The 18,280-nt window shown below is 39.3% G+C and overlaps 1 protein-coding gene across 4 annotated transcripts in view; it reads right to left on the bottom strand.

Annotated features, from left to right (window-relative positions):
- Positions 1 to 3,155: 3,155 nt before the first annotated feature.
- Positions 3,156 to 18,280, bottom strand: part of myom1 (myomesin 1) — a 75,330-nt gene continuing 60,205 nt past the window's right edge. For 2 of the 4 annotated variants that reach the window (XM_031903666.1, XM_031903667.1), the window contains 4 exons: positions 15,735 to 15,771; positions 15,471 to 15,493; positions 15,309 to 15,364; positions 12,760 to 14,089 (listed from right to left, as the gene is read on the bottom strand). In XM_031903666.1, coding sequence (XP_031759526.1) covers positions 13,805 to 14,089; positions 15,309 to 15,364; positions 15,471 to 15,493; positions 15,735 to 15,771 — 401 coding nt within the window. In that variant the 3' untranslated portion in view covers positions 12,760 to 13,804. Of the gene's footprint in view, positions 4,564 to 8,388; positions 8,531 to 12,759; positions 14,090 to 15,308; positions 15,365 to 15,470; positions 15,494 to 15,734; positions 15,772 to 18,280 lie in introns of those variants that run through there. The other 2 variants (XM_031903664.1, XM_031903665.1) reach the window with 2 other exon arrangements.

Genomic DNA, 18,280 nt, shown 5'->3' with positions numbered 1-18,280 from the left:
GGCATTAATTAATAGAGCAACCAAAACACATAAATTCTTTGACATATGGTCCACCTACATCTTGAACCTCTCACCAGATGTCAGACAACTGACAGTTAACACATTCAAACATACAACCTGGTATGATCAAGAGAGCCTCAGAGGTACTAACCCCCTACTACAAGCCATAATGGCTCCAGGATGAAACAAATCATTGCTGCCTCCCAGGATCCACAATACAACAAAAACAGGTATTTACCCAAACAATACTGCCCAGAACCGGTGAACTCAAATGTAAATAGTTCCATGTCAGTTTTATCCAAAGCCTTGTACTATATTTTCTTTTGTTTGTTCTGACTTAATTATAAATCGGACTTCCACCACAACACACTTACGGTAATTTGGTGTGAGATAGCCAATTACCTTACCGCCCATATGTCTGCTAACTTTCAATAAGCCTACCAGTGCAACTATTTGAACTGAGACAACCAGACATAAGACAACTCTGGCATATTATTATACTTTATACTTTGTACTGATGGCATACGCCAAGCTCTAAGTTACATTATTTCCTTTGTAATGGACATTATCTTATACATGTGGAACCCAATTGTTACAAAAAAATAAATAAAAACAATTTAAAAAACTAAAATGTGGCTCATGTCTGCAAAAAATTAGGAGCCAGTCACATGTGGACAGGAATTCAATATAGGACCTGGCATTTCAAGTACACAGAGGCCTAACACCAGCCCCACTACAACCCACTAAATAATAACTGTCTATGGCATCTTACAGCAGCCCCTCTTTCAGTTATGAGGGAAGGCCAATCAGGTTGAATTTTGTTTTTTACACTGGAAAAGAGGTGCTTAAGCGAGTATATGATAACTATGTATAAATATGTAAGGGGATTATTAAATACAATTAACAGTCGATCCTTCCATCATATAATATTCATAATCATAATAGTTAAAATAAGTTTTTCCACAGTAAGAATTTGAAGTTGTGAATTTTTCTCTCCTTGAAAATTGGTTGTACTGGCTGAGACTATAGTAGGGCTAAACAGAATACTCTTGCCCCCTGCCCATTATGCAGTTTGAAAGTGCAAACCACAAAATGTGCTTTCCTACACACTGAAGATCTGGCACAATACTAAAAACAATGGTGAAAGCAGGCATGAAATACAGGGCTTTTTTTAGGCCTTTGCAGCCCCTCACACTTCCTTCTTGAAGTGACATGTGAGGACAGCAGTCATGTAGTCTGAAGTAAGCATGACTGACAAAATGGCAGATCTGAAGGGGGCAAATGCCAAAATACTTTTATTCTATTTTGGTCCAGTCCCCAAATTTCCTCTTGCTGTATTGTGGCATTTATAGTCAATCTCACAGAGTCTGTAGGCATGCATCACTGTATTTTATTATATAACTTATTTCAAATGAATATTACACAGTTGAATATAATATTTCTACTGCTTAAAGAAACAGTAACACCAAAAAATTAAAATCACATATTTAAATTGACATTCCCCTGTAGGTAATAGGACAAGGGGCACTTTGTGCATTCAGGCACAAAAACCACAGTGTCAAAGTGCCTCCTGTTGATGCAGCCGATAGTTACCTGGAATCTTGGCAGTACACTACACAGGGGGTGTGCCATTAAAAACTGTTTATTGTGATGCAAAAGTCCTGTTTTGTATTAAGTAAAATTTCATATTTTTTATGTTCAAATCCTGAGAGTTGTAGTCCCTGATTGGGCAAATCTGCCCTCACTTCCCCAAAATGTTTCCTTTTAATGGACCCACTGCCTCAACTTCCCACTGCATGCCCCTCTGCTTGTTTAATAAATTGCCCAGAAAATGTAGAGATATTATTGGTTTTGATTGGATTGGATTTTGTTTTGGGCTGAATCAAAATAAAAAGGAAATGACTATTTCTAGCGCATGATGAAAACCTGTTTTGCATTGACACCTGTATAATTTGACCTGTTGTGATTTGTACACTGACTCATGTGTAGTATGACTCAAGCTACTGTATGCTTTATTTCAGCCATGACATTTAATTTGTTTTGTATTTCACTATATTAAACCTGCACAGTCTGTTTTAGGGCTCTGGCACACGGGGGAGATTAGTCGCCCGCGATTAACTCCCTGTTCGCGGGCGACTAATCTCCCCGAGTTGCCCACCCCTGCCATCCCACCGGCGAACATGTAAGTCGCCGGCGGGATGGCAGACGCGGCGGCGCGATTTCGCCGGTGGGATGGCAGGGGTAGGCAACTCGGGGAGATTAGACGCCCGCGAACAGGGAGTTTTATCGCGGGCGACTAATCTCCCCCGTGTGCCAGAGCCCTTAGATGCAGTCTGGATAATGTTTTTTTTCAATATTTTATTGTTGCGGTGTGCAAAGTGTACTATTATTATTATTCAAATGATCCTGTCATATATTGGGGAAGGTTGCCACTTTGTAAAGTACCTCTGATAATGTCATTATCTATAAAGATTACAGCAGTTCTGAAACATCCACTACCTGGATGTCTTTCTTTTACCTGGCAATGGTGCCATCTTGGTATTAAAATATGGATAATACAATAGCTTTATGTAATATTCTATAACTGGAATGGTCTTACTTTGTTTTATTGTCAGTTACTTTGTAAATGGTTGAAAGGTACAGTACATTATTTACAGAACCAGCAATATTTTTTTATCAATGTAATCTGTAGGGAAATCGACTTCAACTGCTGGGAGCTGCTGTATCTAGTGGACTACTGGTTGCAAATGGCTGCCTTAGAATATCTAGATAATCTGTAGGGCATAACTGCCATATTTTTGGTCAGAGCTGGCCTGGAAGTTAAGCGATCAGCCTGATCTCATGCTAGGGACCCTGGTTCAATTCCCTGTGGCAAATTCTTGTGACCCTGGACAAGTCACTTAAGCTCCTGGTGTCCCAGCATAGTGACCTATAATGGCTGCTTTGCTTGCTGTAAAAAGTGTTTTGAGTCCCACGGGATAAAATCACGATATAAATGATACCCTTCTAAAAACTAAAGACACTTATGGCTCTTTCGTGTCTGTCCATGGGAAGTGACTTGCTGAGACCCCCACTCACTAAGTTTTATATCTGTTAGCCTTAACAGGCAAGTTCAAAGCCCCAAGCTTTCCCTGTTAAAAATTCTGCTGCTGGTGTAATGAAGAAAACATTTAGATGTGCTTTATTGATCAGACTGAATAAGGAATTAAATGTATTTAAATACAAAACATAATTTGAAAGTGAAATACAAAATGGTTACATTATTCTTAAATCGTTATAAAGGTATGTATACACTATCTCGAAAAAATGATATGCATCAAGTGGAAAGCCACAAACAAATATAATGGGGCTATAAGTTAAAAAAGTGCTGCATTTGCTCCATTTCTGATAAACCATAGTATCCAATCAGTGGGTAGCATTTACAGGTCTGCTGCTTAAAATCTGCTGCTAGTTACTAGAAACTAGTACACTTGCCTCATGTGAGGGTACAGGTACAAAGTTTGCTGCAGGTCTGGTAATAAATTGTTAGATACATTTTCTTAGGCAACTAAATCTAGTTTGTTTTGTGAAACAATGCTTGTGTCTGTGATACAATGTGGAGCACAGGTAACTGTAAAAGAAAAAAAGTGACATTTGCTTAAACCCTAGACAGAAGTGCAAGAAGAGAGCACAAAAGGGTGTCCCTTTAGAGATCACTTCTGTCTGGGGTCAGGTTGCTCTTTGCACTTTGTGGGGGCATAAAAATCAAGCGCAAGTTGCACAGTACAGTGTGTGTCCTTACTATAGGGCAGATGTTTAGTACAGGGCCCCTGATGCAGCCTGTGTCCGGTGCCACTCTCAACTTGTAATGCACAAAGTCAGGAATGGGAGGGGATGGCTACGTGCCTCCCCCCATCTGCCCCTCATGAACACAGCACTGGCAAATGCAACACTTTACTTATGGGTCAAACGTGTAGACCTGTGGCAATTCTGCTACTTGCAGAGCAGGGAACACTGTGCACAAACCATGGGGGATTGTGCCCTTTTTTACACTTTGCACCCTGCCCTGCAAGTAGTAAATAGCCCTTCACTAGCAACACCAAAGCTGCTACAATTGTTTCATTTCATTATTAATTGGTTCCTATTGGAAAGGTCACACAGGTGGCAGTAACTGTTGCAACAGGACTGATTAACATCTTGTTGACTTAAAAGCAAAGTAACATCATTGCTGCTATAGGTTGATAAAGTAATGCACAGTTTTAGTAACTGTAAATCTAAATAGTAGGAAAAAATGAGTCTCCTTCCAATAACGTATATAATCACTGTCCCCTAGGACAGCAGGGCTTTTTGTCACAGCCACTGAGATGCAGTAAATTCTCCAGCATGAATGAACTTAATGATACAGAGCTGAATCACTTTTTTCATCTGTTGCATCATTATACTTATATCCATAGTATCCATGCTGTGTGGCTTTCACTCTTTATTTTTGTTTTCCATTATCTTCTTCTTCTACGATAGGTTTCTCATCTGGCCCTGGTGTCTCTTCAGTTGCAACAATCTCTTCAACATGTGGTTTCACCAAATCTGTTATCAAAAAATGAAATGTTATTGGAAAAGGAATTGCATACATGTAATGATATGTGGCCGAGCACACTCATGGGGCCTCTACTGACAGGCTCAGTACCAACTGCAGAAAGTACACACAATTGCAAACATTAATAGTCCTTTATCAATTAAACCAAAAGTGCATTTGTGCTAAAATGGACACGTAAATATTGCTCTTATTGACCCCTATAGCACCCCTTACAACTGCGTGGTTGAAGAAACACATCCACAATAATGCTGGAAACTGCAGCTATGTGGGTAAAACCTGTGGCATCAATTTGCTACCACACACACTTGCCCTTGAGTTTGGTTTGATGCATCAGGTGTGATTGTGGGGCACAACATCCTGCACCTGAAATTACCTTGTTATGCAGTTCTAAATACACATGTATACAAATAGGCAGACTATAATGGAATTAATTAGTAAATGCATTTAGGTGCCCTCAAAGCTATGCAGCAAACACATAGAAGAACACCCTGACCCTATGGGGCTGATTTACTAAGACACGATTTCGAATCCGAATTGGAAAAATTCCGATTGGAAACGAACATTTTGCGACTTTTTCGTATTTTTTGCGATTTTTTCGGTGTCTTTACGATTTTTGCGTAAAAACGCGAGTTTTTCGGCGTCTTTACGATTTTTGCGTAAAAACGCAAGTTTTTCGTAGCCATTACGAAAGTTGCGCAAAGTCGCGATTTTTTCGTAGCGTTAACACTTGCGCGCAAAGTCGCACCTTTTTCGTAGCGTTAAAACTTAAAAGGCGCAACGTTTCGCGCAAGTTTTAACGCTATGAAAAAATCGCGACTTTGCGCAACTTTCGTAATGGCTATGAAAAACTCGCGTTTTTACGCAAAAATCGTAAAGACGCCGAAAAACTCGCGTTTTTACGCAAAAAACGTAAAGACGCCAAAAAAAAAATCGCAAAATTACCGATCATTACGAAAAAAACGCAATCGGACGCATTCGGCCCGTTCGTGGGTTAGTAAATGTGCCCCTAAGGGTCATTTAGAACCACAAATGCATTGTGTGAAGTGTAATTGCCATTCTTCCCTTATACATATCAGTTGCAAGGCCTCATTTTTAATTGGTTGTAATTTCCCCTAGGATCCCCCTAGAGGGTTGCGTCAGTTGAACACAAGCTTGTGGCAAGCAAATTTATTTTAGCATTCCAACTTTGAAAAGGCTTAGTTTTATGTTTGCATTGCCACATTAGGCCAGATTCAATTCAATTAGAATGTCATCTCATGGTTTATCACATGAAAACTCAGGGACAAGGTATAATTTGGGGAAAAAAACTTTTCTCAAAATTCAGTTCTACATTCTTCCCATAGACTTCAATTGAGTTTTCATGTGATAAACTTTGAGATAAGTTGTTTTCTGAATTGAATTGCATCTCAAATTCAATAAGCACAACCCTTTCCGCACACCCTGGCTCTCCGAAATATTTGAACAAGCATGCTTGATAAAGGGGTCATTTTGCCCCGAAACGTTGCACCTCCGCAATAAATTTTCAAAGGGCTTGTTCCCTTGTTTGCAGCTCGGAGTGCCACTTGCTTTTTGTCATCTCAAATTCAATCACATTATAAACTTTTTTCTCTCTGAATTGAATCTGGCCCATTGTAACTTCTAATAACTTACGTCTTTGTCTTTTAAAAATCCCAGATTTTATAATTAAAAAATCCTACTTGGCAGCATTAGACTGGTGCTGCCTGTTCCGAATCTTGCCTACACCTATAGCATTTCACACAGCACCATATTAAGATGAATCTTACTAAATAACCTGATCCAAAATAGCAAGAATAGTGGGAATGAAGTCATACATTTTAGCAAAAGTTGCTATTAATAGTGGCATAACAATGTAAAAAAGCTCTAGTTCATATAGCTAAACTCTACCTTAATACTCTCTTTGACATTCTGACTATCTGCTTCTAAAATAACTAAAAGACTGTCTGGGGTCCTTAGGATTTTGTAATAACTACCATTGTATTAGTATATTTTTGGCTGAAAAAAGGGCTATGATATGATTTGTACATACTAAATTCTTTCATGTAGTGCTCTGTCTGCATTTCTCATATTAAAGGACCAATAACATCAAAAAGTATATATTTTTTTTTTTTACAGTTAAATGTTGTATGTGTTAATCAAATACCAACAATGAAACTACGTATTTATTGGCAAGAATATATAAAATATAAAGTTTAAAAGTTCAGTCCTTAAGGGTCGTGGCAGACGGGGAGATTAGTTACCTGCAACAAATCCACCAATGGCGAAACACGGAAATTCGCCGCGAATCCATGCCTGGCGAAACATTTCGCCCATCACTAGTAGCCGCATATAAATAGTTGTGCGAATAAACGCACGCCATGTTAGCAATACATGCCAATACTTGCGGAAAATTACTGTACTGAAAATGACCATTTCCCTGCAAACTGGAGGCTGCAGACTTGAATAAATAACACTGCAAAGTCCATATTGTGTTGCCACAAGCTCATGAACTGTACTTTTCTATAATTACCGCCTGCCACAAGTAGGTGTTAATTTTCGCATAGACTAATGCGATATTTAGCGCATCTAAGTGTTTGTGAATCATGCGTTAGTGTTATTTCGGTGCGCAAATTAACGCATGTGTTTGCGTGCAAATTAACGCACGCGGTAATACTGTAGTGAATCGCACGCTAATTGTCGCGTCTATTTTAATGCAAAAAAGCATGCGATAATAATTAACGCACTTTAGTGAATCAACCCTATTGTATACTAAAGAACTTACATGTTATCTGCTGTGTATCTGTGCCATTTTACCCTATTTAACTTGAATGTCTGCCTCCATGGCTACATAGCAGCACATTTATATAAACTATAGTAGTGTTTCTGAAGCAAACATGTTTTTTTCACCAGTACAGGGTACATTATATTTAATTGCATGTAAAAACACTTTCTTTATGGTGTTACTGGTCCTGTGCAGGGATGTAGCAAGGACTTTTTGTGGAACCCCAGACCAAATGCTTTAGGAGTAGTGGAATTTATAAAAACTGCTTTCTGAGTTTGATGGCACCCCTGTATAATTTCCAGATATCCAGTTTCTCACATAGTCCATACAATCACCCACCCCTATAGCCCATTTGCCCCTACCCCCTTTAATGAGCATCCCAAAGGTCATATACAACTAATAACCCTAAATAGTTTTTGAACTATGACTCCCAGCATACGCCAACAGTCATAGGTGTCAAAACAGTCGGCCCCCCAAATTTTCTGTTTATATTTGAGGTTGTGTTCGATTTACAAGATGGAACACAGTATATCTACATATAGAAAAAGAGAGCTAGCGAGGGGATAATCATGTGTCCTTTATTTCTTACATCCCATCATACCCTTCAGCAAAGTACGATAGGAAAAGAAAATGAACATATATTTATGCTGTGCTGAATTTCAAATTCGGTTTGGGATATGATCAAATCTGAGTGCCTGGCTAAACCGAACCCAAAAAGGATCTTGTAGATTGTAAGCTCTTTTGGGCAGGGCTCTCTTCACCTCTTGTATCGGTTATTGATTGCTTTATATGTTACTCTGTATGTCCAATGTATGAAACCCACTTATTGTACAGCTCTGCGGAATATGTTGGCGCTTTATAAATAAATGTTAATAATAATAATAATAATAATAATCATCAAAGATTCTGAATTCGGCCAACACCCCAAATAGCAGTGCATCCTTTTTAATAACAAAACATGTATAAACACTGAGAGGAAAATGATAACAGCAAACTATTGTAATGGTGTAAAGTGATCTTTAACAATTTACATTACCTTGCTTTGATACTTCTTTGGTGCGAAATTTTGATTTCGGTTCCTTCTTTTTTCCTGGAGTAACTGTTTCCATGACATGCCCTGCTGCATCAGCAACATACATAGCCATTCCAAGCTCCCCCATCATATGTGTCACTATCAACTAGAATAGCGAACCAAAAGCCTTGTTATGTTGCACTGCTATATATATCTATATATTCTATATAATCATGTGGCCTAGGATACAGAAACAGTTACATATTCCATGATATCTTTGGCTTACTGTTAGTTGGTGTGATTATTGTATTAGAAAATGCTTGGATAATCTTGGTTATGGTTCCCTGTGAAAAGGTGAATTAAAAATATTTGATTTCATGAAAAGTAAAGCATCTGAAAAGTATGGATTGCTTTCAAAAGAGATGGCTGCTAATATTCTTTATGGCTTTAGCACACTAGCAAGTAAGGTTGCACATCACTTAAAAATCCAGAAAATCTAGCCCGTAGGGCTTAACTGATTGCAATTTAATTTCAGTTTCAATTTGTATTGAGATCTTTCTCATTGAAGTATACCAGCTTTCAGTCTGGGGGAAGGTTGGTGGTGTCACTTGTAGGCAAGGAAATGGATGGTGAAAGGAGTAGTAGACAGGGCAGAAATATGGGTAGGGCTTAGGCAGGCCTGTCCTTATAAGGTGTAATCTGGCAGCATTACATACTACATTTTCATAGACTGGTCTGGATGTCCTTCTACAAATATTATGCTTTCTCAAAAAGCTGGCACATTACTGGTCAATTACCCTTCACTGTAGGATTCCTTAATCTAGGGGATTCAGGGGTACCATGTACCTTATTGCCATCCTTAAATCCATAGTCCTTCAGCAGAACATAAAAAGTGAATAGTGTTGTATTATCTGCTCTGCACCACTCTGTCCTTAAGGCAAATCATTTTTTTGGTTTAGTTCATGGACTCAATTTTTACCTGCAGCATTCATCATTGTTGATGAAAATTAAAAAATGCAGGTAAGAATGAGCAATGATGCTATATTATGTATCCAACAAATTATGTATGTAGGAATTATTTGAATTTCTGTGCATCTTTCTTTTCAAAACTGTAACCTGTCTGCACTGTGAATACAAGACACGCAGAAACTTGCTAGTGACAAATTAGCCAATGGGCATTTGTACGTATATAGCTTTTTTATATGTTTACTGTAAGCTATTAGGCTCATTTGCTGTTTAAATCATTGCAATGTTACCAATATTATTCCTGGCCATGGAAAGTCAAGGCCAGTTAGGATAGGTTGTTGGGGGTATTTAATCAAACCAGTATCCTTTTGAAAAAGTATGTCAAATTTGAGGAAAATTATACTGAAGATTGAGCTAATGGGAATTTGTATCTAGGTCAGGGTTATATCCAGAATTTCACATCTTTTACATAACTGCAACTGACGTATTTAAAGCCCACTTGATTAATATTGATCCTGAGTGTTCTATAAATTATCTGTTCTGCCATGCTTCTCTTTCCCTGTATGAACTTGTTTTCAAAACAAATTAACTCATATTATTTGGTTCATTGTATTGTGTGTTTGATAACTGGTAGTGATGAAGTGTACTATAAGAGCAGTATGAAAACTGGGCTTTTTCTAAAAAGGATATTTTCCCTGCGGAAGGTGATCGGGTGCTGCAAATCTGGACTGTGGTTCAAAAGAGGCCCTGGCTGTTCAAGTACAGGCCCAACAGCTCCCACTAGCCCAAGAAATAGAAACTGTCTATCGCAGTGCCGGGCTAAGCTGGCCAGCCGCCTCGCAAGGAGCTCCACCAGGTTGCTCGTGGAGCTGAAGACAGAGGAGGGAGGTAGCCCGCAGTGGGGGTGAACTAGGTGTAGGCAAAAGAAAAGGTACGTACCTAGCACCCCCTCACTGTTGCGCCCTAGGCATGTGCCTCTTCTGCCTACCCCTAGTTCCAGCCCTGGTCTTTGGAATCTTACAGCAGCCCCTCTGGCATTTGCCAGAATCCACAGATTGCCAGTGCCGGCCTGCTGTGTTGTCACTCCAAGTTTACCAGGGTTTTGCTGTTGGCATATGAGGCAACAGATACAGAAATGTGCTGAGTGCTGGGAGAATTCCAGTGCAAAGGAAAATCTTTTCAGCAGACTAATCATTCCTGCCATATGGAGGTATGAGACTCTGTGGGAAGTGTGAACCACTGCTGGAAATGAGTGCAGTTTCCTGCATCTCTTACAGTATAACTTGTCATTAATCAGGATTTGAATTCATTCTCTGCATTACATCTGGCTTCACAAGCAATTATTTTCAACCATTCTAATCTGTGTGACCACCTGTCAATGTAAGTGCTCCTCCAACAAAAGTTTTGCAACTTTAGCCTCTGATAAATCACAAACTGGTCAGTCAAAATGGAAAACTGAGAAGAACTTTGACTTAAGACAGGGGTGGCCAGACTTTTCATGGTCGCGGAATGTGGAAGTGCGGCGTGAATACGTACGTACGTGACGCAGCTTATGTACGCATTAATGCAGCACTTACGCATCCCCGGCTAGATCGCGGTCCACCAGAAATCCACGGGGGATAGACTGGTGGACCGCGATCGACGTATTGGCCACCCCTGACATCACTATGGCCTGGGTTGTTTAAATCAGTGCTTTTCGTTTATCCATAATGAATGGTCCAACATTCCAAAATTGGAGCCAGGTGTAACAACTTTAGCAGAAATTTGTACTAGGGATACACTTAATCCATAATTTACAGATTCAGCCAAATAGTGAATTCTGCACAAAAGATCAGTACGAATGCTAAACAAAATCTAAATACCCAATTTTGCATATTTAAGTTTAAAAGATGAATAATAATAGTTGTATCAACTGTGACCCAAAAATGGACACATGTATTCAGGGGGCTACTTACCTTTAGCCACTTGCTGCAAAATGATAATTAAAAAAAAAGTGTTTTTTGTTTTTTTTTCACGGGTGGCATATTGACACCTAGGTTAAGTTTTAGGTGGTGAGCATTTTTTGAAATGTAATTAATGGGCATTATAACCACTTTTTCAGTATGAGTTGAATGGATAGCGATTTGCATAGTTACATAGTTTTTGTCTGTTGTTTTCTATTGAAAGTTAACTGCTTTTGGTTCTCCACTGATGAGCCTCTGTATAAATAAACTTCTCTTGTCCCTCAGCTAAAGCCATTTTTAGGCTCTGTGACAAAAAGCAGCCTTTACTTAATTGAAAAAATCAAAAACCCTTAAGAGGCATATTTATTATAGTATGTATGCCAACATCACCAGTGACGTTGCCTATAGCAAGCAGTCAGATCTTTGCTTTTGTTTTCTAACTTGTGGGTAAATGTTCAAATATAATTGATGATTGGTTGCTATGGCAACATCACCGGTGATGTTAGCTGACGCACCATAATAAATATGCCCCTTAATGTCTCTTATCAACACCTAGAATACTAAAACTCACTTTTTAAAGGAGCAGTACACCCCTTGTGCAACATGAATTCAGTTAATAGGGCTTGTGATAAACCTGCTCTTTGCCAATCATTTTAATTAAGAAAAACCTATGGTGTCTTTTATTTTTAGAGTTATACAGGGCAAATAGACCTGATCTTGCATGGGTGAGGACCGAAACGTTGATCAAAATAAGTATTTTTCTTTGATGAAATTTTCCTGGTGTGCATCAGCATTTTTTACACACACACATATATATATATATATATAAGGATTATGTAAGGGTTATATATATATATATATATATATATATATATTGCTATGCAGTCAAGGAAAAATCAGTGATGAGATTAAAGGAACTACTCTCAACTACAAAGGAGTTAAAGGTTATTGTTACCTTTTAAAAGCATACCCATATAGTAACTCATTGAAACTGACCATGGTTTTGTGTGTATTTTTGTAAGGATAATATATATATCATTATATACATTATATGTATGTATGTATATATAATATTAACTTTCAACAACTTTGTAGCTGAAAGTACTATGGTGGTCTTGAATCTCAACACTGATTTTCCTTTGCTGCGTAGTAATATATATATATATATATATTACTACGCAGCCAAGGAAAATCAGTGTTGAGATTCAAGACCACCATATTACTTTCAGCTACAAAGTTGTTGAAAGTTAATATTACCTTTAAATAGAATACCCATTGTTATATTGTAACATTTTTAAACTGCCCATCATTTTGTGTGCATGTTAATTAGTAATTAGGAATTACTGATACTCTGAAGGTAAATAAAATGCATAGAGTCACAGTAAAATATGACTGAGGTACAATCAAAGAAAAAAAACCCCTAAAGTTAAGGTGTAGCGTGAAGAGTGAAATGCGTGATCAAAAGAATGAGACAGTGAATCGAGGGTGGAGGTAGAGAGGAAAATACGTGCTTTTGTTTATTAGTGAACAGTGACAAGACAAGTACAGAAGTGTTTGGGTTTTCTACATGTGACACAGATTAACACTAATGAAAGACATACAGCAGGATGGTGATATTACAGTATGTTTTTACAAAGCATTTAAAATTTTCAGTACAGTTTCATCAACCTTCATAAATGCTAACTGATGAAAGGCTTTCTCGGGTTTATACTGCTAAGCAAACTCATTTCTTTCCAGCTTCACCCAGTCCTTTCACCTACCTCATCCTCTTGTGCCACTAATAAGCATTCAAGTATTATTATACTATACAGCAAGGAACAATATCACAGTTGCCCAGGCAGGGCAGGTACCAACTGAGCTCCCCATAGAGGCTACTGAATGAAATGTAAAGGCTAATTTTTATAACAGGTGTCTGATTTGTTGCTGAAGGTTACTAGACCTTGTGTGAATTTTGAATCTATTATTGTTTTACTCTAAATAAATATAGGTTTGCAAAGATAACAGGTCTCACGCCATAAAGGATTGATATACTTCATAATTTGCAATCTCTAAAAAATCCCAAAATTTGAAATTTTGCATAAAATCAATTATTTTAGTTTGTAGAACACAACTGTGGGGGATGTTGGAAATTTAAAAATAGAACTTAAATCTGATGTAGAACCCTGAAGCCCTCTAGCTGTTATTGAACTACAGTTCTTTCTGCCACTGGAGAATGCAGTTCACTAACAAACTGAGGGCAGCAGGTTACACAGTGATTATGGATTTGCGGGTTTTATACATTTATACTTGAGGTACATTCTCCAAATCCTTTAAATATTCCTTGATGCAGGTGTTTGGCAACCCTAAACATCACCTTCTGGCAAAACTGTACATATGGGAGTGTATGGAAGCAGCACCAGGTAGGTGGCCTCATTTAAATTAAATGCAGCCTAGAAGTGAGGTAGGTTAAAGGAGTGAAGTCAGTCCCTTAAGCACTCAGGTATAGCACTTTCCATCATCCCAACCTCCGTAATCTCTCATTCCTTCCACATTCATTTTTTCTTAACCTCAGTTTGAGCCTCCTCCTCTGCCTCTGGCCCCTCGGGCATATACACACTTACAGTGAAATCATTAGTCTCAGTGCCATATTTGTTCTTTGCCCGAATGGCATATTTCCCGGAGTCGGTAGTGGAGACACAGGTAATGGTAAAACTGGCGTACTTCCCAGCTTCAAATTTCAGGATGCAGTGATCATCTCCAATAAGCTCCCTTTCATTCTTAAGCCAAGTGACCTCAGGTACTGGATCACCCCAGATATTGCAGGTAAGGTTAAGTGCCTGGAATATATGAGGACAATAAGCTTTAACATCAATACTGTACTGCTATATAGCGCAACATGTCATATAAACACAATGAATTTGTATTTTAGGGACAGAGGAAAAGTAAGGGTCTTTGGGACTGAAAAGTTTGCATGTTAAATGAATAAGTCATTGCATTTAAAATTCACATTATACAACTGGGTGATTTCACGTTTTTTTCTGTTACAGGGATTTTTCTAGTATGGTTATGAGCCCCATGTATAGTTTATTGTACATATTTGTTAATAGCAGCTACAAATAGACAAGTCTTTCAGTGCAAGTATAAGCCATATTAAAGGTACAAAGCAAAAAGTGTGAATCGCAGAGAGGCTGTTAGTAGCATTACACTGGGTCTGTGACAAGTGAGCACAGACTAGGGGTAGGCAGGAGAGGTACCTGCCTGGTGCCCCCTCATCGTTGTGCCCTAGGCAGGTGCCTTTTCTGCCTACACCTAGTTCTGGCCTTGACTGGCTGCTAAGCTGCAGATTCACATGGCCCCAAGTGGTTTCAAATTTATATTCTGTAGCTCTATGAGGCAATACATAGGCAAGGTATAACTTCTATAAAAAAACAAACAAACCATATGACTACTCTATAGGGCAGTGATCCCCAACCAGTGGTTCGTGAGCAACATGTTGCTCACCAACGCCTTGGATGTTGCTCCCAGTGGCCTCAAAGTAGGTGCTTATTGTTAAACTTCTGGCTTGGAGGCAAGTGTTGATTGCATAAAACCCAGTGCAAAGCCAAACACAGCCTTCTATAGGCTGCCAGTCCCCATATTGGCTACCCAATAGCCAATTATAGCTTTTATTTGCACCCCCAGGAACTTTTTCTGTGCTTGTGTTGCTCCCCAACACTTTTTCCATTTGACTGTGGCTCACAGGTTGAAAAGGTTGGGGATCCCTGCTATAGGGTTTAACTAAAAATATTCCCACTGTTTGTTAGAACATGTGTACTGACCACTTTCAAGAATGGGAGGTTTAAGCTTTAGTTTAGTTAAGGATATCAAACTAATTGTAAATATGGGGTTTTGTGGAGCATAGCAGTATTTTGCTTTTTTAATGAACCACCTGCTGTAATTTGTACAGATACTAGACACCTCCCTTCAGTATAGACTAGAAGTGAAATGAGGTGAAAACCCTAGGACAATGCCAGTTATAGTACACTTTTTTGGACTGAATGAGAAAATATAGATTACCTTTCCTTCCTGGATGGTAACAACATCAGGCAAACCTCCTGTTACCCTGGCACGATCTGAAAACAATATTATTTGTCAGTGATGATGCCTGCATGTTTAGCATTTAACCGTGCATTTTCACAACAACACACATATTACATAAACAAGGTATAAGTTACTCACTTTTTTCTGCTATTGCAGCTTGTCTGTTAAATGAAAGAAAAAGGACACATTTACAATTCAAATAAAAAATATACTTTTTTTCTACTATGACTTTTCTCTACAAATTCACTGTAGTTGGTTGTCCTGTAACATGCTTTCAAATTATGGTTACTGTCAAAAGCACAAAGTTGGCCAAGTTTTATATGCTTTGTCTTAATAAATATCACAGGGTTGTATAAGCTGCCCCTGATCCACAAACATTCATTTCTGCATGGGAAAACTTACTTAAGCCTCTGGAATTCAGCAAATGCCTCATCATAAGCTGTGAAAGAGAATAATGACAAAAAAAACTGTGTAAATGAATGTGCCTACTAATTTAACATATATTTTAGTTTCAGTATTGGTTGTAATTGTTTTAAAAATGTGTGTTATGGTGGCACTGTAGCACTGTTGCCTGTGGTTTAACCTAGCATGCTCTGCTTTTTCTCCCTTGTACTGCAAGATGAGGTTCATGACCTGTCAGTGTTAAATGATGAATTGATTGCCAATGGTGTGGTCTGACAGCTACAGGAAAAGAAGGACCATATGGTGGTTGATAAGCAGTGACATAATAGTGCAAGCAAAAGAGAAGAACTGTGCATAGGCTCAGGTCAGCTGAATGTTACTGGGTGATTCTATGGTTAGAAACAGGCATAGTTACACTGATGTGCAAATGATTTCTTCATAACAGAGGTTTCTTCTTAAAGGAAATCATAGATCAATGTGCTATCCATTGGAAAATGCTGAACTACACTGTACTCACAATGGCGACCTAACCTCAAGAATTCACAAGTATGTCTAGCAGTTAACTGAAAAAGTATATATTTCCCATCCTTATAAAAATCTTTCTCTTTCCCAATGCCTCTAGTTGTATCCCATTCCCTATAGGATTACTATAAGTGTTTTGTCATTTGTCTATGAAGAACTTTATAATTGATGTCCACATTAGATTGTCAAACTCATTCCTACTAAATCACCATCTATAATCCACTGATGGCTTTTCACTCTTTCCTTATCTCATAACCTCGTTTATCTTTCAAGCTTAATACCTAATCCTGTCAGACTATCTAGAGCAGTGCTGTCCAACTTCTGTTGTACCGAGGGCCGGAATTTTTCTGACCTACGTGGTGGAGGGCCGATAATGGAAGCCAGTTTTGACCACTCCCCTTTTTGAAACCGCACCCACTTGAAACCACACCCATGTTATCACATGACCATACCCATATTAATGGTTGTAGTACAGCAAAAACCTGCCATACTCTGCCTGCCCTACCCTGCCTGTGTGCCATACTCTGCCTGCCCTACCCTGCCTTTGTGTGTGCCATACTCTGCCTGCCCTACCCTGCCTGCGTGCCATACTATCACTGTGTGTGCCATTCTTGGCTGGTTTGTGCCATACTTGGCCTGTGTGTGCCATACTCTGCCTGCCCTACCCTGCCTGTGTGTGCCATACTCTGCCTTCCCTACCCTGCCTGCATGTGCCATACTTTCACTGTGTGTGCCATTCTTGGCTGGTTTGTGCCAAACTTGGCCTGTGTGTGCCATACTCTGCTTGCCCTACTCTGCCTGTGTGTGCCATACTCTGCCTTCCATACCCTGCCTGTGTGTGCCATACTCTGCTTGCCCTATGCTGCCTGTGTGTGCCATACTCTGCCTGCCCTACTCTGCCTGTGTGTGCCATACTCCGCCTTCCCTACCCTGCCTGCGTGTGCCATACTTTCACTGTGTGTGCCATTCTTGGCTGGTTTGTGCCAAACTTGGCCTGTGTGTGCCATACTCTGCCTGTGTGTGCCATACTCTGCCTTCCCTACCCTGCCTGTGTGTGCCATACTCTGCTTGCCCTATGCTGCCTGTGTGTGCCATACTCTGCCTGCCCTACTCTGCCTGTGTGTGCCATACTCCGCCTTCCCTACCCTGCCTGCGTGTGCCATACTTTCACTGTGTGTGCCATTCTTGGCTGGTTTGTGCCAAACTTGGCCTGTGTGTGCCATACTCTGCTTGCCCTACTCTGCCTGTGTGTGCCATACTCTGCTTGCCCTATGCTGCCTGTGTGTATGGCACATACAGGCAGCCTACAGTGACACAATGCTGGCACTGCTCCTACAGTCTGCACAATAACTATATATTAAAAAACTTTTTAATTGCAGTACCACCTCAGTATATGTTCTTTTTGTAGTGTGCAGGGATTATTTGTGGGTTTCTACTGCTCCTGAGGTGTGAACAGGGGAACAATGGGGGTGATTACAGCCTGAGCCTGAGGTGTGAACACTGCAGGGGTTGAACAATGCAGAGATTAAAAGGTGTGAACAGTACAGGTGATTACATATTTAAACAATACAGCCTGATTACAGCCTGAATCTGAGGTGAGAACCATGCAGGGGGGGCAGTTAATCACAGTACTGATACCATTTAAAGCTTACATAAGAGTAAGCCATCAAAGCAGCCAGACAGGTGGGGGGCCACACAGAGGGGGGTCGCGGGCCGCCAGTTGGACAGCACTGATCTAGAGTCATTAAAATCTTCCGGCGCTACTCACCCAAATAAGCATTTGCCTAAAAACCCACCAAGAAGTAAGTTCATTTTTCATTTACATTCACAATAAGGACACTTATTAGTTTGTTAAAGCACATTACTGTCTGTTAACATTTTTTCAATTATCGCCCTTTATATGTCTATGTTTAAAAAAAAAAAGGGTAATGATAATATAGTGAGATACTGGTACCTTATTTTGGCTTCAGTATTTGTATTATTGTAAATAATTTGTAAATTGTTTATTCTAGATAGCCTGAATA

This window comes from Xenopus tropicalis, chromosome 6, assembly GCF_000004195.4.
Source record: "Xenopus tropicalis strain Nigerian chromosome 6, UCB_Xtro_10.0, whole genome shotgun sequence".
In the NCBI taxonomy this organism is placed as follows: domain Eukaryota; kingdom Metazoa; phylum Chordata; class Amphibia; order Anura; family Pipidae; genus Xenopus; species Xenopus tropicalis.
This window is presented reverse-complemented; position numbering and strand designations above follow the sequence as displayed.